The sequence below is a fragment of the Musa acuminata genome, chromosome BXJ2-8 (assembly GCF_036884655.1).
Source record: "Musa acuminata AAA Group cultivar baxijiao chromosome BXJ2-8, Cavendish_Baxijiao_AAA, whole genome shotgun sequence".
NCBI classification, from domain to species: Eukaryota; Viridiplantae; Streptophyta; class Magnoliopsida; order Zingiberales; family Musaceae; genus Musa; species Musa acuminata.
In genome coordinates this window covers 48,013,568-48,040,818 of record NC_088345.1, presented here as the reverse complement: position 1 = coordinate 48,040,818, position 27,251 = coordinate 48,013,568, and the positions used below count along the sequence as shown (strand labels likewise).

Sequence of the window (27,251 nt, the reverse complement as noted above, 5' to 3'; positions counted from 1 at the left end):
ACACGTTTTCTAAGGCAAAATACCTCAATGTGGGTATAACAAACCACTGGATATGTCAAACCATGTTGAATCTTGCCGCGGATGTGGCAGTGCCACTTGGTGCCGTCGATGCACGTAGCTCGCAGCGCTTCTCGTCATCGGTCTCGTTCTTCCCTCCCTTCCCCATGCTCCTCGGCATCCTTCTCGGGCGTCGATCGAAACCCTAACCCCAAGGTCTCCATCCTTTTACCTTCGCGTTCGCCTGAGACGGTGGGTGTTGTTTGGATCTCCAAGAAACGGGATCGCGCGAGGGACGCCGGGACGAAGAATTAGTTCGGAGGATATAGACGTCCCTTGATCTCTCAATCGCACCCATCTTAAAGCAATGCCAATCCTTGTATATATTTATGTACCTACTTTTGGTGCACCACGGCCTCACCTACTTAGCGATTGGTGACAGATTGGTACAATTTGGGTCCCCTTTGGGCCCAACTGGAAGAATCAAGTCTCGATAGCGTGATTGCGTTTCCGAACGAGTAATTCTAGCATCGCGTCCCTTGATATCGATTGCACTAATCTTAAGGCAATTTCAACAGGTGATATAATTTTCTTTTGGATGGCATCCAAAAATATATTTATATATAATTTTTTCAAGTATAACTCTTTAAATTTTTTATCGAATCTATCAAAGCTTCCCCAAAACTACTAGGATAAGATAATAATATATTTAATATCATTTTTTATTTGTATATAAATTTATGATAATTAATTTTTTAAAATATGTTATTTTTAGGGTGAACCTACTCTTTGAATTTTTAGCAAACCCATTCAAACTTTTTAAAAACAATATACATTTATTATTTATTATTTTTTTTATGAATTAGGATGATTAATTTTTAAAATAAAATATTTTTGTATCGAATCTACGATCGAGTATAATTCGATCATGATGATTTTTTGAATAATTTAGGATATATATATATATATATATATATATATATATATATATATATATATATATATACTTTTTTATGATAACTTGAGTTTTGTAGTTTTATTATAAATTTAGGAAACTTTTATATATTAATATATTTTAAATATATTTTTTGAATGAGAGTAAGTATAATGAGTGATCTAAGTAGACTTTGATGAAGAGAAGATGGAGGAAAAGAAGAAGGGGAGGAAGAGAAGAGTGGATGAGGAGGAAAGAGAAAAACCAAATATTGGGCATAATCTCTCATTATTCGAGATTTTTTTAGTAAATTATCCAAAATTATTTATGTTATTTCCATAATTTATATTTCGAAAAATCTAAAGTCACTAGATTTACCCATCTCTTTGGAGAAGAAGACTAAGCCATCAGCAAGCATCTGGGAAACGGAAGACAGATTGGTTGGGCAATGGCTGCAAACATGTAAGCATCAAACTGTTTCTAAGATCCTTTTTCTTACATCAAGCATGCAAGCGGGGAAGAGATTACATTTGCATTTCTGGGGATCATCTATCATACCACATGTCCACAGCTCCACCCGTGAAGAATTCCATCACAAGCTAGTGTTCCTTCGAGGTCTCCAATAACTCGAGCTATTCGCACCTCCAGACCTCTCTGTATCTCCCGGAAAAGAGTTCTAACGATGTCTGAAAACTGCCCCATGTTGAACTTTACCGACTCGTCAAGCATGACAGCACCGGAGAATGTAGATGCGATCCTCGTCTGCATCTCCATCAGCTTCTGTCCTGTTGCCACCATGTACCTCTGCAGCTGAAATGTCTCTTCGAGGAATCGCCGCAGTGTCACCGTTTGTTCATTTGTCCTGCCATTCTGCGACTCTCTTCTGCTTCCCGATCGATAGTTCTCGTGCTGGGATAGTAAGAGAACAACATCAGGGGAATGAGTTGATGTAGAATGTCTTAGTGCACAAAAAATCGGCAGATGCTTACCATTCTCCTGCACAGGTCGTCGGTCTTCTCTTCCAGAGACTGATATCTCTTCAGTTGCTTGTGGAGTAGAGATTTCAGTAGCAGGAGCCCCTTGAGCTGCTGCCTGTGCTCATCCCTCTTCTCGTCATTAGATCCGTCAGGTGTGCTTGATGCATCATCTTTGTTTGCTTGTGAACCAACCAACTTTTCGAGCACAACTAGCTGCTGTTTTAGCCTTTTGATCTTGTAGGAGATAGCAAGAGCTTGGATGTCCATCTTCCATGAAGTGTTCTTCATCACACCTGCAGTTTCAGCACAGCCTTTTCGGAGGCCATTTGATTCTTGAGCATTGCCCCGCGCCAAGTTCACCTCCTCCTCTTCGATCTCTCTGTTCGCAGAACTGGAGGTCACCGAGATGTTGTTTGCCTGGTCTTCAGAGAGACTCACTGTTCTATCGATACGGTCCTGAAGATTACTGGTTGGTGATGGTGACTCAGCTGAATCTGTATCATCAACATCGATGGATCCGCTTTCTTCGAGCAAAACTTCTCTCTCACTACGTGATCCCGACTGCATCACTGTCGTGTCCTCTGTATCATTTTGATCATCCTTCTCCGCCTTCTCTGTTGGTCTCTTGTTTGTGATCTTGACTTCTGGCCAAAGAGACTGAGATAGACAAGCCTCAGGACATGGAAGAAAGCTCGAGCTGTTCCGCTCGACATTTCGGACATGGAAGTTGACTTCCTCCTTCAGTGACTTGATCTCCCGTTCCTTATCCAGCAACATGGCTTCCAATCTGATGTTTTCCTCCCTCAAGTGGAATAAGTTACCATCGAGCCCTTCAATGTGGGATTTAAGCTGCTTCGTCTCAAGCTCCATGCTCAGCACCCGCCAGCGAAAAGCTTCGAGCTTCTCGTCCTTCTGCCTCATCTGTTCTGCGAATGCATCGATCTCTGCGTAGTGCTTCTGCTCAAGGATGGTTGCATATTTCTCGGTTTCCCTGCGGATCCAATCTTGCAATCGTTGCAAGTCATCCATGCCTAGTAAATTATCAGCTTAAAGATCATGTTCTTCCCGTAAGTTAATATCTGTATCTAGAAAGCTTAATGCAACCTTACCAGGCTCATCGGCTTCATCGCTGGAGTAGTGATCATAGCATCCAGCAGCTGTGCCGTTGTCATCCTCAATTGTTGTGGAAGAGTCTTGTTCTTTCTTGCCTTCAGCTGCAAAGCAATCAAGGAGGAGGTTCTTGGGGTTATGCCCACTGGTTTCCAGCGGCAATTCTAGTCTTCGAATCTGGGAAGATCCCACATCCACGGAATGGAGGTCCCTCGAGCTCTTCTTGTGCTTTGATTCCCACATGTTCCTCCACCTCTCCATCTCCAGCTCGGCTTGCTTCTTCTTGGCCTTGGACATCTTCACCTCCTTCAGAAGCCGCTGCTTCTCTGCTGCGTCAAGCTTGGATTTCCTCAGCATTGCGGATAAGATCTTATCCTTTTGCTCCGAATCCTTCTGCATCTTTACCATCTCCCGCGATAGCCTGTCGACCATGGCAGCAACTTCTTGCTTCCGTTCGAGTACCTCCTCAAGCTCCTGCTTCGATGCCTCCGCTTGCCGGAGGGCACGGCCCATCTCGGCTTCCATTTGTCGTTGACTCGAGACGAGCTCCACGAACGCCGTCTTGTGCTTCCAGAGCTCTGCAGAGTGATCCTGCGCCTCCTGCTTTGCCCTCTCCGTCACCGCCTCGGCCACCTCTTCCGCCAGTTGTAGCTTTTCTTCCATCTCCTTCCTCTTCTTCTGCTCCTGCTCCAAGGCCTCGTCCTTGAGTAGCATCACTCGCTCATCCTCCTCGAGCCTCTTCTCCAAATTCGAAATGGCGTCTTCGTGCTTTGACTTCATGATCTGCAGCTCCTTGACCAGAGCTTGGATCTGAAGCCTCAGACTCTTCCTTTCCGCAATCCATCTCTGTTCATGGGCAGCGAAGATGGCGACGACTTTCTCATTGGCCTTGGCGTCCTCGGTTCTTCTCCGCTTCAGCTCATCGAGCTCCAATTCAGCTTTCTTTAGCTTCATCTCCCGAGCCCCTCCCCTGCTTTGAGCTCTCTCCACAAGCAAACCCAGCAGCTGAGCACTCCCCTTGAGCATCATTTCCCCTAAGCGAGAACGCCGGCTGCTCTCCACATCGAGACATCTCCTCCTCGACATAAGATCGATAGCAACGAAAGCGCAAGAAACTCCAAAATACATGGGATAGGAAGCTAACAGTTCCTCCTCGCCTGCCATTCTTCCAAATTTCCTCCAAACAAACACAGATTCTTCGATCGGAAACGATTAGAAGCTACAGCATCTTCGCATCCTAAGAACAAGCAGCTGACTTTAAGGGGACGTGGGACGAGAGGTGATCATGTCGTAGCTGACAAGCACAACCGAAGGAACTTGCGGTGGCAGCCATCAGCTTTGTTGGTATGATTGAGAGAAAAGATAGGGAAATGGTGGGCGCATCAACGTTACCCAGGAATCATGGCAGCGTATGGGGTGCAAACAATGTGAGATTGGAGATTCCATCTGCCAGAGAAAAGAAGCCACAAAGCTGCAGAAACGATTCCCTGGCTTTCAGTGAAAAGGACCAACCCACTGCCCACTTCCTTCCCATCTCCTCCCCATCATTTCCTCTGCTGTAATGGCGACTCAGCTTCATCTGTAAGAAGACTGGTCTCTGCTGTAATGAACCATTTCTGTGGCTACTTTGCCCTTCTCCATGAGGTGGTGGGGTTCAATCTACAGCGGAAAGCTAAAGGTGGAAAAGATGGACGGGGTTGTCTTCTGTAGCAAGTTGTTCATGTTTAGCTGTGGCACAAGAAGTCATTGAACATGTGGCTCTAATCTTTGAAGAATATGATCTTTTGGACTCTGTCAAAGGTCTCTGATTGTTCATCTGCTGTCTTGGATGTTTCAGGTGTCAGTGACAAGACTTTGTCTTCCGCCATATACTTTTCTTGTATTCAGTGAAAAATAGGCTTCCTTTCCATAATGCCGGCATTAAATCATCACATAGTAGACTATAAGCCTTATTTTGTAAAAAAATTGCATGAATAATATCTTCACAAGTTGAATATGATTGTTCCTTGTGTTGGACAAAGCTGATCCAATCAAATCTTAGTCTATAACTTATCATAGAATCGAACGAGTCATCGATAAAATTATATCATGAGAAAACTTAACTTTTAAGTTAGTCAATTATTCAAGATAAGCTTCGATTTTGTAGTCGATAAACGGAATGATGAGACCATGCTTATTGATATCATGATCACAATAGATTTAGGGATCAAGCTTCATGAGCAGCAGTCAGCTGCTATGGAATGAGAAAACAAGTTCTTTGCAAAAGCTCAGTTAATTGCACTGATTATGCAGCAGGAAGCCAAAGAAAGTAGCCATATCTGATGGCATGAATGGTGACATTTAAAGGCAATAATTGTCACAAAGTACTCAAAGTCACAAGTTCATAAAAAATAATACTGTATTACATGTAGTCACTGTTCATGTCTCCCCAGCCTGCCAAAAGTCCAACTCCATTGCCTATTTTAATGGAGGATTACTTCTTCCTCTTATCTAATCTCATTATAGAATCAGACCCATAGGTGTTTTTTACACCACATTCCTCCTCATCACAGCCCCAAGCAAACCCAGAAATGGAGACCTGTAAAGGAGGGAGATGACCAAGAAAAGTACTACATCCAGATCCCCAGAGACCTTACAACTGCTATCAGAATGGAGACCATGCACCTCACCTAATGATGTACCATTCCTTCTCTCTTCGGCTAAGGGAACAGCCTAAGCTGTTGTGGCAAGGAAAAAGAGAATGGCCACATGGAAGGATTGCTCTCGCTCACCTTTTTGGTGATCAGTCCATTTATAATCATGAAGCTTAGTGCAGACTCCTTCTAGAATTAAGGTCAACAGATTTGATTGATGTGTAAATTAGATTGTAATGGCTGTAATTCAATATTATAGATAAACATTGAATTATGAATAGTTATCGAATTTAGATTGAATTGGATGGTTAAACGGAAAAAATAATAATAATATCATCGACGGACCCGATTCAATTATTGGATCGAATTCATTAAAAAATTGATCTAGACGATTTTTGGATAACAACGAGCATGAATCGATCCGATTTTATAATATAATGAAAGACTACTCAATACACTTAGTATAATTTTTTTTATTATATATTGAATCAGTTTTATAATATAATAAAAGATTAATTAAATACCCTTAGGTTAATTTTTTTATTATTTGTTTAAGAGGACTTTTACATCAATCATGAAATTAGGACTCCATTTTACTGTACTTTGCAATTAGTAATTGAGCTCAGAGTTATTAGCATTGTTGAGACTGACAATAGACCTTTTTAGCTTTCAAATTTATCTTATGAAAGGCTTGTAACAATAAATATGGATATATATATATATATATATATATGTAAAAAGCATGTGAATATTATCTTTTTTGATTGGATAAAGAACAATAGTTATCAAAAGCCTCTAAAAAGTTGATAACAAGGTGTAGCTTCTTCTAACAATGCAATCATGAAAGAGACGTCAATCATGTGGACAACAGATGTACTTTGGCTGTATACACTACTACGATATGCTTAGCCTTTTCTTCATCACTTTGGTCCCAAGGAGATTGCTTGCCTCAGACACAGCCAATTACGCATCCCATTCGATGGATTCCTCGCATCTATGCCCTCAGGATTCAAGGAACGGGTCTTTCTAGGGTTGATAGCCTCTCGAGCTAGAAGAAAAGGCTCTCTCTTTTCGATATAAGAATAATGTACTTGAGAACTCAGCATGTAGATGATACATGTTCTGAGATTTGTTTATCTCTTGCTTTGGTGGAAAGTAGAGCTCTTGATTGCGAGCATTAATCCACCTTCTTTTCATTCTAGATGGCAACAAAACAATGGAAATTTAGCTTAAGCAAGACACTTTCTCGTCGTTCCCGCTTGCCACAGTTGTTCAAACTAGCAAAAGACACAATAGGGAGAGAGAGAGAGAGAGAGAGAGGGGTGGGGTTTCTTGTCTGTGTTGCTTGAGTCAAGGAAAGATGACTTAATGCAGGTGACATTTCTTGAACTAGAGAGCAAAAAGGAAGACAAGGAGAGAGAGCAAGTAGAGAGGTTGCAGCTGCAAAAGGAGGCATCAGGGACACGGCACCAACACATTGAAGTGTTTCGATGCTACTGCTCTTCCACTGGTCTCGTGAGAGTAAGTCGCAGTAAACTTATTGCGGCAAGTTTGGTGCATGCTCGAGTTCCAACGACCAGCTTCTTTAATGGCGGATTGTGGTCGACCACCAACCAGCTTTGTTTGCGGGTCGTCTACATATAAAACACACGTACGTGCAGTCTTCACATGGCTTCGTTACTTAAAGCTTTGGAGAGCATTGCGTGTGCTAATTGCAGAACAGCAATGCAACTTAATAGTGTTTTTACTGAGCTAATTAAATATTATTTTTTAATTAGTTATTTTTAAATCATTATATTTTTAAAAATTACATTGAGATCCATATATCTATAAAATTAAAATATTTAATCTCATTACTTTAAAATTTTAATTTTATAAAATTATTATTTTAATTATATATAAAGATCTTAATATTTTAATTATATATAAAGTAACTAATTATATGATGTAATATATAATTAGTTTGTTTTTACATTAGATTATAGTATTTTCATTAATACTAAAAAATAACATAATATAAAATTATTATAATATAATAATTTTATTTTAATAATATTAATAAAACACTATGATAACATATTTTATACTACTATTTTTTAGTATTATGAAAATAAATAAAAAATATTATAACTGAACTAACTCAGTCGGTTTATAGATTAAAAAATGAGATAAAAGGGGATATTAGAAAAAAAAATTTTATAAGAGGTGTTTCTCATAAAAAAATAAAAAAGATGATATTTTTTTTTCTTCCAAAATTCGTCTATAAATCTACTTCACCTTAAAAAAGAAAAAAGAAAGAGAGAAAGGAGGGGACAAGAAAGCTGAAAGCATCTGCAGAAAGGAAACGAGGAATAAGAAGAACCCACAAGGCCAACGCTACGGCAAAAGACGAGTACACGATAGGCTAAGATTAATCGCCAAAAACAAGAGAAGCAATGGACAAAGTGTTTCTCAATGGCAGCAACGCTCGAGCTCTGCAGCTGCAGAATGCGGAACAGCAATGGCGGGTCAAACACCACTGTCTTCCGACGGAAGCAACGGAGGTCGGCCCCCATTACTGCCGACAAAGCTCATGTGGGCATTACATACAAAAGAGACCGGTGCAGTCGGCCACTGTTAGGGCTTATGGAGGGTTGGAACTATTGGGATCAGATCGATTGCTGTAGTTCTCTGTCTCCCGTCACTATCACCACTTTCGTTTTTACGGAGAATAAAATTACTATTTGAGATGATTGATGTCATGACCCAATCCAATAACCCACAAAGCCCAATATGTTTATTTACTTACTAGAAAGTATATGATTTGATATTTAATTCTTTTTCATTTAATTCATCCTCAATTACCCTATAATGTTATTAACAAGCAGGGTTGATTGGAACCGAACCGGATCAACGGTTCAACGATTTTGAATTGAACCAAAATCAAATCCTATGGTTTGATTTTTGATTCCTAAAAATTGAAATCAGATATAAAAAATAAATATATTTTACGGCATAAGATTAGTCTTTTAAAATTACAGTTTACTAATTTGATAATTAATTTTTTTGGCCAATCAAAATGGACCAAATCGCAATTGATTTCAAATTTTACAGAAGTAAAATCCTTGATTTTGATTCAAACTTTGACCGAATGCGAAGTTCATCCTTCGAGTTGTTTATATCGTGACGTGTCATTTCACCGTGTTCCGATTAACCTTACTGCGTACCATTTTCGATGTCGTAACAAATCGGACTCGTCGAAATCTGGCCGCAAATGGTTGAATCCGACGGTCAGAATTTGATCAAGTCATGTTCGCCACGTCACTTCGAGCCCCTTCTCGTTCTTTCCGCCCCTCTCTTCTTTGTCGGCTTTATACCCACTCTCGCGAATCTGTTCGTCTCGGCTTCGATCCGATTCGCCGGCACCTTCCTCGCATCCAATTCGTATTTCTAGGGTTTGCAGTCGACCTCGATCGCTCTCGCTTGGCATCGATCCGATGGGAGAATGGAAGACGGAGGACATGCCTCTCCCGGCGCTGTTCGAGGAGGCCTCGAAGATCCATGCCATGGCATCCGAGTCTTCCGTCGATCGGGTTCGCGTTTCCTCTTTCCTTCGTGAAATAGATCGATTAGTATTTACGGTTTAGGTCATCTTGAATTCCTTGTTTTCGTTTCTTCTTTTCCTCTGTGAAATCTGAAGCACTCGTACGATTGGTGCAACGTTCTTTCTCATTGGTAATGGATGCTTTCGAATTCTAGGAAGCTCTGAGGAAGGGGATCCAGACATTGCGGCGATGTGATGAGATGATAAGCAAGTTAGGGTTGTTCTCGTCCAACGAAACAAAGGATGATGTCAGCACCGCCAATCTGAAGTACTTATTGGTAAATGTTCTGTTCCTTTCTTTGAATTTGAATTGACAAAAATACGGGTAATGGAAATCTGTCATCGGTTACAATCGTCGTGAAAAACTTTCATGGACTTGGTAGTTTCTCGTGCCTTTTAATTGATATCAGGATAAATTATTTAAAAAGGCATATAAGATCTGCAAATTATGTTTCTTGTTTGGACTGTTAGGGTATTGAGATCGTAGTCTCTGATTTAAAAACTGTGCTTGTTCTCTGATCTCCTTTATCTAGGTTTCAGAATTTGTAACGGTACCTATCTGAAAGTTTGTAATGCTACCTGAGCTGTGACAGTGAACTTAAGGGTACTTAATGTAACTGGAGCTGTGAATATGGGATTGGGTTGAACTTGTGGATTCCAAGTTAGTTGTTTAATGATTCAACTCGGAGAGCAACTGTATCTAGGGCATTAATAAATGATGCATCCAAGAAAGATTTCACATGTCAAAGCTAGCTTTAGCTTTGTGTTGATTTATGGTCCGTAGATGAGTTTTTCATGAGCTTCTATGAATTGTTGGTTGTAAGGGTGTCCTGTAACAGAAAGAAGATTCCAATCGAGATGCTATGCCTTGTAAGACAGAATTAAAAACAGAAAGGTGAAATGACGGGGATGGAGTTGATTGTTGTTTGTTTATTCATCTACCATAACTATCATAACCAGGAGTGAAGTTAGGAGTGTTAGCATATGAGTAGCTAAACGCGCTGACATAATGTTGGATTGAGAGGTCTTATGCTGAAGTTTTGAGAACTCCTATTCAACACTATACATAGAGTGTAAGGATATTAGAAGTTAAAGTTCCTGGTGCTGGCCTTGTCATTCAACTACCTTACATGTGTGGTTATAACTTAAGCTTTTGGATGTGTTTGTGGCTGTTAAAACTTATCTAGGATCGATGGGCTTTCAATTCTATTAACTGTTGTATCGTATATCTGAAAAAGGTTGGCTCAATGCACAAGGCTTCCACCAATGGATAGTCTAAGGAGAGTTGATATATGTATCCATACCTTTGCAGGCCGAGAAATTGTATTTGTTTCTCTTAACTATGGCATCTTAGATTAGTCATGTTTATACATTGGAAGTGAGAGGAGATTTGAGTTGAAGGATAGATGAGTATGCTTCCATTAATATGAGATTAAGCATTTTGGACTACATGGTTTAGACCTATAAAATTAATGGGTTAATTATCTCCTTAGGTCAAGTCATGACAAATGGTATCATAATAGTCCTAGTATTAGGTATGGTAAACCGGCCTAAATTCAATTATCTTATCAGGTCAAGCCATAACAAATGGTATCAAAGGAGTCCTAGTATTAGGTATGGTGAAAGGGGCTAAATGAAGAAAGGGCTATTTGCAGATGGGTCTGAAGATGCATTAACGGTTTGGAATCACTACAAGGTTGGGTTTTACATGCACCATGGTAGAGGGTTTAATTATTGGACTATTTTGAGCCTTGATGAAGATGTCAAGTCCCGAGCGAGGAAAATTGTAACACCTCAATTTAGTCACACATTGGAAATGGGGATGTTTGAGTCTACTACTATTAATTTGCACTTAAGTAATTTAGGTGTTATGGTTTAGACTTCCCAGAAGACAAGGTTGTGACCACCCTATTACACTAGTTGCAAAAGTGTAACTTTACCATGACAATAAGGCTAACCTTTACTATATCATGCATCTGAATAACCAAAAAAATTATTTCTACTATATGCTTCATATCTATGGTGCAAGGTTTTGCTCTAATGTGGACAGTCACATACTCTTTTTCACTAGGTTAGATTAGTGAATTTATGCATCTTTTATCTTAATGGATTTTGTATCATTCTTCAGGTCCCGTTTTATATTGGGGAATTGACAGAAAAAGTTGCTGAAGATGACAGATTAAAGGTTCTTAAAATTTCGCGGGACCATTTGAAGGTGAGACATAACTGGTTGAATGCTGGTTTTCTAGAACTTACTAGCAAGCATTCATATAAAGCATCTAGTTCTTTTGCTTGGATGCAATTTGCTTGCTGTTATTGGTAAAATTGTTTTTCATGTTCTGATGGTACTTTGTTTGTTGTGACTATTGTTATATGTAGGAGTTTATTTCAATTTGTGAAGCCTTGGAGCTTATTCCTGAAGAGGAGTTGGAAAGATCTAGTCAAAGAGGGGCTAACACTCCTGCAAATCAAAGGGCAAAAAAGGTGAATATGTTGTGTACATCAAATATTTAAGATAAACATATGTACTCATCTGTTGCAAGTTAAAAATTTAAGATCTGTTGGCCTAGTATTTCCTTCTAACTATGCTGCTTACATCAAGTATTTGCGATTTTCATCCATTGCTTTTGTGTATGGAATAATTGGTTATGCTTTTCAGGCTTTATGAAGTTTATATTATCAAAGCATCTTCTTTTTCTTTTTACATAATGCAAAAGCAATGATTATCTGAGAATTGTAGAATAAAAGCCATGATGAATGTTCATGTAGCATTTCAGATTTCACCACTTTGTGGTTGCATTGATTGTTTTTGCTAAAAGAATGTTTGTGTATGCCAATGATATCTTGTTATCATTTTCCTAGAAATTCTGAAACATGTTAGATGTCATTGGCTTTGTTTCTTTGTTATTTGTATATATAATAAACCAAGGTCAATTGTGCCAATCTGGTGCTGCCACATCAACTGCTTGTACTTTTTTTTATATCTCTATTTCATTTGAAGTCATTGATTTTCAACTTTGGATATAGCAGTTGATTGTTTGTTACCTCAATTGCTGATTCAATCTAGGAGCTTGTACAGTTATGGGAAATTTTTATATATCTGTTACTGGAAACAGGTTGAGTTTCTATTTCCAGTTGTTTGCTCGTTCACCTTGCTAGTAATATAAAAGACTTTAGCATATCACTCTGTTAATGAGTGTTTATACACAAATAGAAAAGTCCCTGTTTTGACTCCAGTTGTCTTTTGGCTGATTTCATTTCTCCATGTCTGCTAATGATATTTCTTTTTCTTTAATTGAATCAACACTAGATTGCTCGTTTCAAACGCCAGAGAGCTGCAGAAGCAAAGTTGCAAGAAATCAAAGAAAAAAAGGAGAGACGTTGGCGGTCCTTGAGGGCAGCAGCTCTGTCTTCACCTGTTGAAGTCGGGGAGGAAGATGTACTTGATGATGATGGAGAGGAGGAAAGAGAGGTTTGATTTCTTGTTTAAGAGTGAACTATCAATGATTCAATGTTTGATAATCAACACAAGTAGGTTGATGTTTAAATTAGACATTTTATTTTGTTGACTATCTCTTACACACTTTGCATAATTATCTAGAAAAGCTTAAATTATTGAAAATTGCTTTGAATTAACCATTTTGGACATTAGAATCCATATAAAAGTTATTATCTGACCTTTTCAAATTTAATGCTATATTGGCATTGTGTTATTCTAAGATTGGTGGACGTGTTCAACATGTGTTGGACCCACGGACACGTGTTGGACACTCGCGTGTGGCGCTCGCGTGGTCCTCGTGTGAGTTTCATATGCTTCACAAGAAAAGAAATATGAAGATCGTCGCAAGGAAACATATATCAATTATATCTAGAGATTCTTAAATAGTATTTGATGCACTCAACATTTATTTATGATAGTTAAATTTAGATTATTATTATTATTATTATTTTAATCTGTATGATTAAATTTATTTATTCACATTGTGGAATTTATAAATTTAAGTATAAATCTTATAAAACCCATATTAATCAAATATTATATATATTAAAAATACACCTGTCAATGCCGTATCTGTGTCCTAATTTTTTTTAAATGACATGTTGCCGTGTTCGTGTCGTGTCATGTCTGTGTCCCATGTACGTGCCCATGGTCACTTCCATATATTTGACAATATAACTTGTTTAAATCTGATGATATAGACTTTTTTATCGTAATGCATGATCTACTGAATCTCATTGTTATCTTATATAGTTGTTTACATTGTGGGTTTGCATTTGATAAACGTTGGATCTCATTTTGGATTAATTTAATACATCTTCCATTAATTAGACATCCATTAGCACAGTCTGGGTGTCAGACATTTCTCATCAGATCTGATGCTTGCCTTTGCATTTGTTATTTAGCATCTTGTAACTATTTGAACTGATTTCATTTGGAGAAAAATTTAATGGTGTTATACTAGAAAAGCATGTATTTTTTTCTAAATGCTATTTGTTCAGAGAGATCGCATCCTTTTCAACCGGCACTGGTCCTTTTTGTGGTCCTTCACTTTTCCTTGGCCAATCATCCGACCTAATCTTTAAATTGCTATGGTGGAGCCTTTGCTGATTTAATGGATTATTTACTACTTAGAACTTGTTGCATTTGGTCAGTAGATATGATAAAATAAGAATGATAATTTGCAGTTCTCAAGTGTCAATAAGAAATATAAATGATTGATTTTTCCTTGTACAGCAGTCACTCTACGTCAATTTTATTTGCATCTAGTAAAAGGACCATCTTCCTAGTCTGTGTAATACTTGATACTTGCATGTGGATTTATGTTGGATGGCTTTCCAAACTTCTGCGTAGAAAACTAGGTTTGCAATACTGCATGCCCAGTGTGGCATGGTACAAGCTGTATTTATTGGTTGGTTCAACAGCTTACCAGTATGCCAACCAGGGTAAATTGGGTGGTATGCCCCGATGCAGGACCTGGACTGTCTCGTACGGGATGGTACAGGCTTTGTACCAGACAGTTTATTGGCTTTTCTGAAACTCCGTATGTACCAGTGTAGTAACTCTCGGTACACTGGTATGGATCAGTGTGGTACTGGTCTGAGCCCTGATTGCCATACACTAAATTGCAAACCTTTGATAGTGAAACGTTCAGAACTGCTTCAAGGATGAGGCAGGCTCATCATTCCGGACTTATTAAAAGAGTTGCACTAGTTTTATTGCCGTATTTTGTATTAGCTTTTAGTAATACTACGATCATATATGTTTTGTCTGGATTTAGATCTTACACATCATTTTGCTCCTGTAGTTCTACTCGCATATGCTTCCCAGATTAGAAATGATTGTTAAATAAAAAAAATAAAGTTAGTCATGATATGTAAATCACTGTAAATGATTTTCATCTCATCCTTTTTTTTTGGTATTTTCAACTTCTGTTTTTCTATGTGCACCTTTACCTTCAGTCTCTTTGGTGCATTTCCAGAAATCTACTGTTTTTCAAGCATTTATCTCAATAAATTTGTTCAAAAGATGTGAATAATTAATATAACCAAACACCAATTATATAGCTTGTGGATGTTGAATCTTTGTTGAAACTCGAAAGTTCTAAATGTTGACTATGTTGATATTTGCAGGCATGGCTCACAACCATTTCCTTGTCTATCTGCAAGGTCAGCTTGGTCAGATCTGAAGTTTATTGTTTTGTCTCTTTGTAGTTTCCACTATCTGTATATTCTACAATGCCTTTTTCTATTTTTCTTAATAGTTGATCTTGTCTTCATTTTTTTTTGTTACTGCTCTACTTTCAGGCTTTTGATCTCGTAGAGATGCTGAAGAAAGAGGAAGAGATGCTTGCTGCTGTAAAAGAGAGACAATCAAAGGTAATGTCATGCAACGGGCATGTCTTTCTTTAAGGCAGCAATTCTGATGAAATTTCTATAGAGAAACTATTATCCTAATTTTACATGTAACAGCATACCATGGTGGTAGTGCCAAGCAATATTAGGTATTGGATCCATTTTAACGTGTTATTTTCCCATCTGTGGGGTACCAAATTCTTGCCCCCATAATCTTAGTCAGAAGTATATTGAGAAAATCAACTAGATGCTCAACAAAGAGGACCAGGTTGCAGGGAAATGTCATGACCAAATTATTTATGTAATTTACTATTCCTGTATTGCTTAAAAAGTTTTTTTTTATTCGCATAGAATAATACATCATTGATCTGACACCGTACTATTTACTTAAGATCCTATTGCTCTTCTCGGTTCATCTTTGTCCTGAAAGCTCAAGTCTTTCTTTTTTGAATAAGTGGTCATATCGTTGCTCCTTTGTTAGAGCACTGGACACAGGAACAAAGGGATTTAATGATTAGTTACTTTTTCTCAAAATTTGTTATTCTTTTAATTCCTACAACTGAAATGGACCAACCTGAAATTCCAGTTTGTTTAGTTTAGCCTTTTGGTTTGGACCTATTGTACACCGGAATGCTGGTACCTAACTTTTTCTGGTCCTGTTGCAGCTGAATAACACCCGTATGATCTTCTGGGAGAGGTGCCTTTGAGGGTCCTTAACAAAGTACTGTAATATCTGTATACAACACCATCATATCATCCATCTAAACTCTTCATCTTGGAACCAATAAAATATGTGTTTATTAATTATTATAACCTATATTAACAAGTAGTTATTGCAATGATCTATCTGTATATATATTCTTGTAATATAAAATGGTCACCGTACAAACAAAAGGATATATCTCATCATATTTATTTCTCTTTGTTTTTAGCTAAAAATCAGCAAACACCATAGACACTGTATTCTATAACAAGTTATTTTTTTGCATGTATATTTTTCTTCTCCTAGCTGGTTTTAGTTGTTTCTATTTGCTTGTCGACTTCTTATAGTCTCTGTGTGGATGAGTGAGAGCGCTGAAGAAATATGAGACAGTAAAAAGATCACAAAAGTTATGGTCTCTAATAGCTTCTCTTCTTTAGTCTATTATTGCATCGTTTTATTTGTACTTTCATCTAAGTCATCCTTATCTCTCTCATTACTAATTTCTGTTTTGAGTTGTGCTTTGTGCTTGCATCACTAGCTAGTTGAGCCTTCATTATTAAATGCTTCTCATGTTGTATTTTTCCGATTGTTTTCTACTGATACAATAGTCGTTATGGTTGATTTCATTAATTTAAAGAATCTTGCGATCATGTTTATCGATGGCTAATAAGATTAGGAGCTTAATAAAGAAGATTCTTGGTAAAACTAAATATAGAGGTGTAACTTTAAGAGAGTTGGTGGTGCGAGGAAATTCAAAAAGCAATTCTTACTAGAAGATCATGTTTTAAAGATTAGCAAAATTGAAAAAATGAGAGAATTTAAAATATATAATAAATATAAAAAAGAGGCTAAAAAAGTGGTTAGTATGACAAGATATAAAGATTGTGATAATTTTTATAATAAATTAAATACTAAAGATGGCGATTAAGATATATATCGAATTGCTAAAGCTAAGAAAAAAAGTATAAGGATTTAGAAAATATTAGATGCATTAAAGACAAAAATCAAAGAATATTTGTTAGCCATAACGAGACTAAGAAAAAATAAAAAATTATTTTTATAAATTATTTAATAAATGTTCCACACAAGACTTAGATTTAATAATAAATAATAGTGGTAGATTTAATGATCATAGATTTGTTCGTAAAATTAGAGCTAGTAAAGTGAAAGGTGTATTAAAGTAGATGAAAATAACTAAGAGTGTGGGGGCCTGATGGTATTCATATTGAGGTCTGAAAAAGTTTAGACGATAAGGAAGTAGCTTGGTAATTAGTTTATTTAATAAAATCATGAGATTCAGAAGGATGCCTGATAAATAGAGAAGAAGTTTTTTAGTATCAATTTACAAAAATAAGGTCGACATACAAAATTATTCAAATTATAGATAAATTAAAATCGTGAATCATACTATGAAACTTTGGGAAAGAGTTATCGAAAGTAGGATAAGACTTGAAACAAATATCTTTAAAAATCAATTTGGTTTTATGTTTGAAAATCAGCCATAGAAACTATTTATTTATCAAGATAATTAATAAGAAAGTATAGGAAGAAAAAGAAAGATTTGCATATGGTTTCTATTGACTCAGAGAAAGCCTATGATAGGGTTCTTAGAGATTTATTATGGTGGGTTTTAAAAAAGACTTGAAACAAATATCTCTAACAACTCAGAGCGATGAACGGTTCATTGAACGGAGTTGTTGCGGATGCGCGACGACCGTTCGTGACAGAATGTTGAGATGGATGTGTGGAGTTATTAGGAAAGATAGAAAAATAATTTTTTTTTATTCGTGAACAATTAGGCATCACTTTGATAGGAGACCTTCGGTTGCGATAGTTAGAAAATGTGAAATGATTAATGTTAGTAATACGAGAAGAGGTAGAGAAGGACCTAACAAAACTTTAATAGAAACTATAAATAAAGATTTAAGTATTATGAAGTTAATTAAACATATAACTCTTTACAGATCTCAATAGCGGCAAGAGATCCATGTAGCAGACCCCAAATAGTTGAGGCTTACGGTTTTTTTGTTGTTGTACGATCATGTTTTTCTCGTTTATATTAATTTTATTATTTTGTGTGGCATGAAAATTCTGAAAACTCATAAATTTCTACTCAAGCTGAACTGGATTGCAGGAAGGAGAAGATTTTGCTCATGAGATTCTTGATGAGCGTACTAAACGAGCTGAAACATGGCATAGGAATGCTGCAAGTAAAGCAGCAGTTTCAAAACCAGCAGAACCCATCACATGTGCAACCTTTGCCCAAGATGTTATCGAAGGTAGAGCACAGCTTTCACAAGCACATGAACACAAGCACCAACCCATGATATTTGGACCAGCTAGCCTTGTCGGTGGAAGGTTAACTAGTGAGAGAGAGAGAATGGCAGCACAAGTCTTCCAACCAGGTTATAGGTACGCCATATAACTTTTGTGATTGTTTATTTATTTATTTTTGTTCATTACTCACGTAGTGTTTAAGACTGGAAGGCATAGCCTGTGTCACATGATGAATTGTAGCTAAAGGACCAAGAAAGGTATTAGTTCTATATTGCTCGACTATGAAATCTATGTTGGTAGACTCTGTAAAAACTAAGGGACCGTCTTTTAAACGAAAAGGATGATGTAAAATTAAAAAAATAAAAATAAAAACTAGATTTCTGCCATTGCTTTGTCATTCCCTCAGGGGCATGTAGATCTTACTATAACATGTTCAATCAAGCCCGTGCAACTAATAGCATATCTATTGAAGGACAATTTGGCTTTATGTGTGGTTTTTGCTTAAATTGTAATTGCTTTCTTTTTCATCTGGCATATATTAGTGTGGAACTTCATACGGTTTAATCTTTTGGTTCTTTTTCTTGTTCTCTTTGACTGTGACAAGTTGCCAGAAAGTTCTTTCTTTCTTCATCTTTTACTATATTGGATAGTGCTGCTATGAGTTCCTCTTGGTGTCTCTGCTGCTTGGATTGCGTTGCATGCTCTGTACAGTTCTCTTTGTCTGTAACAAGTTGGCAGAAAGTCATTTTTTCTTTTATCGTTTGCAATATTAGAGTTTGGTATGGTACCTATGCTTCTCAAATCAGTATGCGTAGTTCGCTCAGGAATGTTACATGTAGCAGCAATTGCTTTTCGATTGGGAAAGAAAGTATATGGTCTGGGTCACTACATGCCAGGTCGCCTGACTCCCTTTCATGTCTCATAGGCTACCAACCATGAGTATAGAAGAAGCTGGCTTACGGGAAATGGAGATGATGAAGAAATGGCAAGAGTGGAATGTCAAGCTCATGGAAGAAGCCAACTCTTCGTGGCACAAGGAGGGCACTACTTCGACCGAGGATGAAGACGCAGAGGTGGAAAAAGCAAGAGCATGGGACGATTGGAAAGATGACCATCCTCGTGGTGCAGGCAATAAGAAACTCACTCCTTGTGGGTAAGTTCCAGGGCTTACGTTCTTGTGCACCCCTGTCATGGAAAACCTCAACATAAACCTAAACCTAAACCTTTGTAGTATACGGTACTGAAGATATTGATTTGTGTGTATCTTAAAATAGTGCTTTTGATAGTCGGACAAGTTTGGGGAGCAAGATATGTTCTCATGGATCATGTTCAGAGTTGGCTAGCTCGTTGTTGGTGGCAATGACACATTGATCAAGTTTGTTCTCTTTTTGGTGTCGTCGTCAGCTGCAAATTTACTGAAACGTTAAGAGTCCTGCGATTTTTTATTTTCCTTGAAAATGGTAAGTGATTCCCGAAGACGAGTTCCGACTCCGATTTACTATCGAGAGTATTTATTAGTAATTGTGGTGTTGGCAACGTAGTAGTGTATGGGTACCGATATGTCAGATCGTTATCATTGGTTCGCTTTTGTTTTTCCTCGATAGACAATTTAATCATTTCGTAGGTGAGGAATGTTTCTTGTCTAAATTTTGTTAAGACTGATTAAAGTTGGATTCAAAGATTGAGGACTTTTGGTGGTCGAATTTGGTCGAGATAAGATGTTTGATTCGCTCGAATATAGTGATTGAGGATGTTTTATGATCCGATATTAGATGCTTTATAGTTGAATTCAACCATATTAGAGATTTTGGACATTTTATGATCAAACTCAATCATGTCAGGAATAAGGGATGATTTGTGATCAAATTTGTTCACGTTGAAAAATTGAATTCACTCGCTTCATTGGTATGGGCCATTTTATGGCTAAATTCAACCACGGTAGAAGGTATGAGATGGTTCATGATCATTTTCGATTATGTTAAGAGATATAAGATATTTTATGATCAAATTTGGGCATGGATTTTGTTTTCAATGGTGTTTAATATCATGAATCATCTCAAAGCCGCTTTGGTTATGATGCCAAATCATCTATGGCTAATCAAGGACATCCATTAGTCGAACTGTAAGGATAGCAGCAACAGGTTAAACTACAGAGACCAAACAACAACAGGTTAAGCGACGGAGACCAAACAACACCCGACCACCATCGTAAAAGAGGACTTTTGAGTCATCTCTCGGTTGTTGCCTGTAATATGAGAACTTTGGACTTTTCCAACTCCAAAATTTTAGTCAAATCCTCTCAACTTTTAGTCCGAACTAGTCACCGGAAGTTTCATGATGTCTTCTACCTTTTATTTCTTCCTCTTCTTTTTTGAAAATTATCTCTAGATCTTAATTCAACATATACCTCTTCTTTTGGCATATTATTTGCGTATCATGTTGACTCAGTTGCTCGATCAACTTGGATAAACTTTTCAATCTACTCTTTCAAGTCAAAGTTATCTTTGGCATTACGATTGTAATCTCGATGAAATTGATAGTATTTAAATTTATCCTTTCGAGTAGTTAAAAGAACTCATGAGTCGAGGAGCTCTATAGAGACTCTTCCACTTGCTAAAAGGAGTGAAGTCCTTTCGTGGGATGGCCAACCCTCTTTAAGAGGATCCTTCAGCTCGTGACATGTTTACCAGCAAGCAATCGAGAGGGTCAATCTTTCTTGGTCAGTTTCTTCTTTCTCTATTTTTCTCTTTCCTACTCTAAGAGATTTCACGATGATGTATCGATTCATTTTCTATAATAGTTTGATATAGGTGGACGGTGGTTTCTTGGCAATCGACCAATAAAAGCCTCCTATATAAGAACTAAATATGAGGCAATAATATCCTTCCTTCGTCGTTGATCTTTGTGAGTTAATGATTCTCTCTCTTAGGCTACCATTCTATTGCAAAGAGTTATCGAAAGGACCCACACACAATGATTGAAACTGGAATCGAACGATTTAACAGTACCAAATCAAACCAGAATCGACATCATACGGTTCGATTCTGATTCCAAGAATTTGAAAGGTTCCAAACTGATTACTTTATATTTACGAACTTATGACTTGAATTTGTATCTCGATAGAGAGTAATTTATTATTATTTTCATCAATCAAAACAGTTGAATCCAAAACCAATCGTTTGAAATATAATTAAAACCGAAATCGATTCCAAATTTGACAATATCAGTACCATAATTCTGAAACTGAGACCAACAATCAGAACCATAATTCCAAAACTGAAATAGGCAAGGCTAATCAATCTTATGTGTTGGTTGATGACCAGTTTGAATAGGTATGCGAGACGATGACATATATATATATCCACATCTCATTTTTCTAGACCACACATCACAACAAATACACAAAGTTGAAACAATTACAAATGCTTTTTCACACAGTTTATCAATCACAAAGCAAGAGATGTGGCTGATAAATGTGCTGTAGACAGAAACTGTACTCCTCTTTTTTAGTCTGAAGAACCTCCGATCACAGGATTATATGTTTGTCATTCAAACAACAACAAAGTATCTATATTATAAAAATATTTCATGGCCAATCGCCTCCATTGAACGCAAGTCAGATCTTGTGGATGCTGTAACCGGCATCCTCTGATGTCAAGTTCTCCTTCCAATTCTCAAAATTTGAACCTCCAAAGACCACCTGTTTGATCCCGACATAACTGGCCAAGAATGAATACGGATGTCAATTTTGGTGAAAGATGCATTCGACAATCATGAAATTTGCAAAGATGGGGTTTTAACATGCTTAGGAAAAAAATGGCAGTGAAATCGATGGATGGAACAGTATTAACAGAACATAAATATCACGTATGACAGAAAAGAGAACTAGTACAAAGCTTCTTAAATGCTTCACACATATAGAGTGGAAGAAAATAGAGATCCACGGAGCTTACTCTGAGCTTATGCAGGTCAACGCGTTAATTAGTACATCCAGAAGTAATGGTTCACTTGTACCGATATCTACCCTGTGAATATCATAGCAAAATAAGCGAAAACCTAGTTATGATTCTGTGGGAACATTGCAGAATTTAGCTGAGAAGGATTTTCTAGAACTTGAAGAAAATAGCAAAGATATCAATGAGATTTACCATATCCGTGCTAAATTGTCTTGGATCTCGAGATCCCCAATGTTATAAAATGTTGTTGGGGTAATGTTTGCTCCTTGAATAGTATCATAACTTGGTCTTTTACTCTCAAGAGGTGCTTGTGATAACTGCATAGAATGGAAAACAAAAATGATGCTATAATAAATTTAGCCCATATAATGAAAATGCAATAACCAACAATGATTTTAAATAACATAAAACAGTTTATGCCAGTGTGGCTCTGTATTATAAGAACAACCTGTTTTCTTCTTTCACATATCAAGCTTATGTTCCTAAACCTCAAGTTACTGAATCACTTCATATTTAGGTAGCTTTTCGATGTTTATCTGCTATAATGGCAACTTACTTGACTAGTTAAATTCTGGAACCAGTTGAATGGTTCATTTTTCTTCCTTTCGTATAATTACGACATGACCAAATCATCATCGATATAACTGTGCACATTTATGTGCTAAGCTACATCTCCATGAATCAGATTAGTAAGACTTACACAAGTTCATGAACTTAAAGTAACAGAGAGCAAAACTTCACTGACACTATCTTTATGTCTTAGTTGCTGCTATAATGTGAGGTTTCAAATGTCAACATAGTCTACATCGGACATATATGAACTTTCATAATTTTGGTTACGGTGACTATAACTCCATGCGCCATGGTGTTAACATGATGCTTGGCTTTTTCATTTCTTAACAGACTATAAAAACTACATCATGACTTGGACAAAGAAAAATTTAACACTGTTGGTCTTATATGAGACTCTTAAGTTCAGCTTGGTGATGAGATAAAAAAATGCCTTTTTCCTTTTTGAGTTTCAAACTTGATTGTTCATTGGAAATAAGAAGCTGAATCTATATTATTCCTTATCAGAAGACACCATCAAGAAATTACACGACACTCAGGCATTAGAACTTTTGGGAAAATCAGGGGCATAGAACTACTTTCCTAGTATAGGCTTACATAGAAATCATCAGAAGCAGTGAAGACAAGTCTCAATATTTACTGAGTTTGAACATCTTTCTTCAACTGTCAAGTTCCTGGTGTTATAATCACCTACTACAAAAAAGCAATAAGATAAGCATGAAAGTACTGCATACTTGTCAAGCACAGACACTTTTAACTTCATTACATTATTTGTTTGGCATGAATCATCAAATCTTTTCATGATACTCAAGAACTAGAAATGCATGTAAATAAGCATATCTGTACATTTGTTCAAACATCTACCTGCATGTTCATCGAGTTGCACCCACCAAGGCGGCCAACTATATGCCAAGACCGAATAGTCTGTGCAAAGAATGAATAAGCTAAAGCTGAGAAATAACAAGAGAAGGTCAAAGAAGCCTCAGACGTTGCACTTACATCGCAGATTAAAGTTATGTCTTTTGCTAATGGAGCATTGTAGAATTCAAACCATATATAGGAGTTTGAAAAGTGAAACCTGGCATATACCAACCACGATAAATAGATTATCAGACTGAGAATCACGACATGGAATTGTAGTATAAGAGGGGATTAAGTGATGTCATGTAAGATGCAAACAGAAGAGCAACATAATGAAGCAATATGGTCAAGCAAAAGTAAAGTTTCTAAAATCTCCAGCAAGCACTTCAGTTCATAATTTTGGGCATATGATAGTTCTAAGCAGAATGTCTTGTACTGAGGTCTATCAGGTTATGATGTAACAGGGTCAATCCTTTTTGCATTATCAACCAACTATGGTACTTAGCTTGCACAGTAGCAATTTAAAACCTTGTCGATCTGCAGTTTTGGATCAAGGAAAATCGGATTACAAGTTTGCTTATGATGATCAATGTTTGGTTGCTGATATTATCAGGATTGCTGCTGCAGAGATTAGAGATTTTGAATCTGCAACTGATGTGCGCTATGTTGCTTCTATACCTCATTGTCGAGCTCTCAACCAAGGTAATTTGGAGCAAATGTATCTAGATGGGTTTGGTGAATTTGTTTTGCATAAAGGTGGGTAAAACCTAGATTCAAATATTCATCATTTTGTAGCTGTAGAGTAAGGAATCATGGAGTGAGGTTATGCTAGTCCTGCTCAAATCTTGAATGCCTCAACATAACGAAAAGAAGATGTTGCAATCACTGTCAGAGTAAGCAAGACCTCCCAATCTAATCGGACTGTTCTTTGGAATCAAGAATCGTTGGAGGAGATACTAATGGATCTTTCGAAAAGAAGTTGAACTGAATGACAATTCTGTAGTGAAATCTGCCTTCCATCTCAATGTGGCAAAACACTTTGATGGAGCAAATCTGTTGTAGTTGCTTGTACTTTTTTATTGATTATGATATATAATGTTGATTTTCTCTTTGTCCTGATCTTGGTGATTTTGTTAGATAGAGGGTGTCTACATTCTGAGTTGTTGGCAAAAAAATGCTACCAGTAAGTATAATAAGGGGGGAAGTTTCCATGATACTATGAAAGATCTCGTAATAATAGACAAGTACAGCTACATACACTTTCTATGCATATTAATCTCTAAACCTTGCTTGATTCAGCTATGTAATAAAACAGTTTGAAACAGTCCAGGAAGAGGCAATAATGTTTAGATACCACATGAATAAAATCACCCCTGAAACCACAGATACATAAATGTCTCGGGCCAAAAACCATAGCATCATTCCCCGTGAATGGGAAGCAAGGCAGAGGCTTACTTGTTGAATATGACTTTCATGGGCGTAGCAGAGCCGGTCTTGGTATGCAGTATCTTATCCCTCTTCCTCCTTATCCTCTCCTCAACCTAACAACATTATAGATAATCCAAAATCGAAGAGATTTTTGATCTTATTCTTAAACTTATGTAACCCTAAATCCAACAAGAAGGGGAAACAAAGACGAGAGTAAGAGAAAGATGTGAGTGTTACTCGAGATTGGGCCTTCTGGGGGTCATCGAAGCAGCTGGCGAGGATCTCCGCCAGCTCGGGGTCTTTGTCGTAATCCTTCCCGTCGCCTCTTCCTCCGTACCCACCCGACGAATTCAAGACCCCGTCCTCGTCTCCCTCGCTATTTTCTTCTCCACCTCCTCCCTCTTCCGCCGTAAACCCATCACCAAAAGGGAAAGCATCAACTCCTCCTCCTTCGTCTTCGACGTCGTCTTCATCCCCGATCTCGGAGACCTCTTGGGGTTCTAGTAGGGTTTTGGCGCGCCTATTTGGTTTAGCCTTGGTAGCGATGGCGGGGAATCGGGGTTGTCGTCCACGATCAGAGGACGAGAGGTGGAGAATAGGAAGAGAGGAGGAGGAGGAGGAGGAGGAAACGCGCGGAGGGAGGCAGGTAGAGGCGCCAACAGGTGGCGGATGGAGCGAAATGAGCTGCGACATGGAGCGGCAGCAACAGCAGCTACGGCCGTGGTTTGCGATAACCTCTCGTATAATTAGATATCGATCGGAACTCGATCTGACCTCAATTAGATTACGACTCAAACCAGACCGTTGTAATTAGTGGGTCAGGTCAGATCAAGTCGAAGAAGTGAGTCCATCGAAGTCTTGCGTTGCTTTGTAGGGTAAAGGAAAGAGAAGTCCGAATTCAATCGGGTCGAATCGTGAATTAGAACATATGCTTCATCTGATCCAAATGATAATGGGTCGGATCCGAACACCGGATCCGACCCAACCTTCTAGGCGTGCATTTAACAACCAAAGCTATATATATATATATATGCAATTAATTTTCATTAATTAACTATCATTATATGATTGACAGGTTATCCTTCAAACGCTATGTCATGATGGCAAGATCTTCTTAATAATTTTGATTCAAACTAACAAGTGATAATCATGGTTACATGTTAGTGATTTTTTTTTTTCCTAACGAGGACATGATTTTAAAATTTGGAAACATATATATTGTATCAAAAATTAATTACATAAGTATATTATTTTTAAATAAATAATTATGTATTGGACCTACTTATTAATTTGAATGCATTAAGTCTCATCCGATAATTTCAGAGAAGGTCAACCACGTTGACGGATCGAATTTCATTCTCTAAAAAAAATATTTTTTAAAAAATAGAGCATCTCTATTTTGAAAATTTTCAAAACAACCCTAGTCATATGAAAAGATCATTTTTTTTTTTTCTCCTTCTTTTGCTGATCTTATTGGCGTAGTCACGACATGTCTTGCTTGTGACCCTCGCACGAGGTAGCAATAGTAAAAACATGTAACATGTGCTCCTCTCCTCCATCCTCTCATGATCAACGGTTCCTTAGATCACGAGCAATGATGATCATTATTAGTAACAATGACTTAATGACTTGTTCGATGACTAAGTATACTTAATAAGTTAAGAGCATAGCATAGCATAGCATGAACTTGAAGTAATAATGACATGAGGAGTGATTGCAGTCAATTAGTTATGAGGATATTGGTTTGGTTAGATGATGTAAATACCTGCCTCTACCTAAACATGTGCTATCGGAGAAGCAAAGATAAAAGAAATAGTTTGGTAAGATGTCTTCTTCAGTCGGTAGTTCATCTTTCTTCTATTTATTATTTATTGCAGTTCGGACAAAGCCATCTAATTTTACATCAAACGAGAGCCAAAATTTAATTTCTCTTTCGGTGTTCTCTAATAGGCTGTATCTTCTACTTCAAATGAGAGAAATTGGATGTCATGGTCACGCACAGAAACCTACCAAAGAAAACAAAACAAGTATAAGCAATTGTTGTCCTAGTTGTCGACCTACGTACCTTGTGTTCTAAAAATAATGGAGCCCAATTGTTGCGTGACAACATTTCAATGTAGGTTATCATGGTAAAATTGTGTGAGCTGCGTGGGATAAGAATATGGCTAATTATAGATTATCATCTATAGTTAGATCTCTTTAGTATCCCGATATATAGACTTAAATAATTTATATTAAAAATTTTATAATTATGAAAGTAAAATATTTAAACTTATTTACTCTAATGTCATCGACTTTATCAACAGTAGATACAGCACATGATAGTATGTACATGAAAGACACGAAAGTGATGGGGAAAAGATAATTTC

General features: G+C 37.3%; 3 protein-coding genes across 4 annotated transcripts; 1 reads left to right on the top strand and 2 right to left on the bottom strand.

The window, feature by feature from the left end:
• Positions 1-1,368: 1,368 nt before the first annotated feature.
• On the bottom strand, positions 1,369-4,701 carry LOC135619846 (uncharacterized). Of its 2 annotated transcripts, none has more exons than XM_065122247.1 (3): positions 3,018-4,701; positions 1,921-2,912; positions 1,369-1,840 (listed from the first exon to the last, which is right to left on the bottom strand). In XM_065122247.1, the coding sequence occupies exons 1-3, from the start codon at positions 4,180-4,182 to the stop codon at positions 1,484-1,486; spliced, it is 2,514 nt and encodes an 837-aa protein (XP_064978319.1). In that variant the 5' UTR covers positions 4,183-4,701; the 3' UTR covers positions 1,369-1,483. The 2 variants fall into 2 exon arrangements, with proteins under 2 accessions (XP_064978319.1, XP_064978318.1); XM_065122246.1 differs by having other exon boundaries at positions 1,921-2,939; positions 3,018-4,700.
• A 4,294-nt stretch (positions 4,702-8,995) lies between these two features.
• On the top strand, positions 8,996-19,452 carry LOC135619844 (PP2A regulatory subunit TAP46-like). Its single transcript, XM_065122245.1, has 9 exons — positions 8,996-9,223; positions 9,390-9,512; positions 11,363-11,449; positions 11,614-11,718; positions 12,545-12,706; positions 14,866-14,901; positions 15,040-15,111; positions 17,925-18,202; positions 18,993-19,452. The coding sequence occupies exons 1-9, from the start codon at positions 9,128-9,130 to the stop codon at positions 19,222-19,224; spliced, it is 1,191 nt and encodes a 396-aa protein (XP_064978317.1). The 5' UTR covers positions 8,996-9,127; the 3' UTR covers positions 19,225-19,452.
• A 1,892-nt stretch (positions 19,453-21,344) lies between these two features.
• LOC103996315 (uncharacterized) lies at positions 21,345-25,621 on the bottom strand. The gene is made up of 7 exons (XM_009417213.3): positions 25,120-25,621; positions 24,910-24,995; positions 23,593-23,671; positions 23,458-23,517; positions 22,216-22,340; positions 22,021-22,092; positions 21,345-21,786 (listed from the first exon to the last, which is right to left on the bottom strand). Exons 1-7 carry the CDS (start codon positions 25,573-25,575, stop codon positions 21,684-21,686), a joined length of 981 nt encoding a protein of 326 aa, XP_009415488.2. The 5' UTR covers positions 25,576-25,621; the 3' UTR covers positions 21,345-21,683.
• Between the last annotated feature and the right edge of the window lie 1,630 nt (positions 25,622-27,251).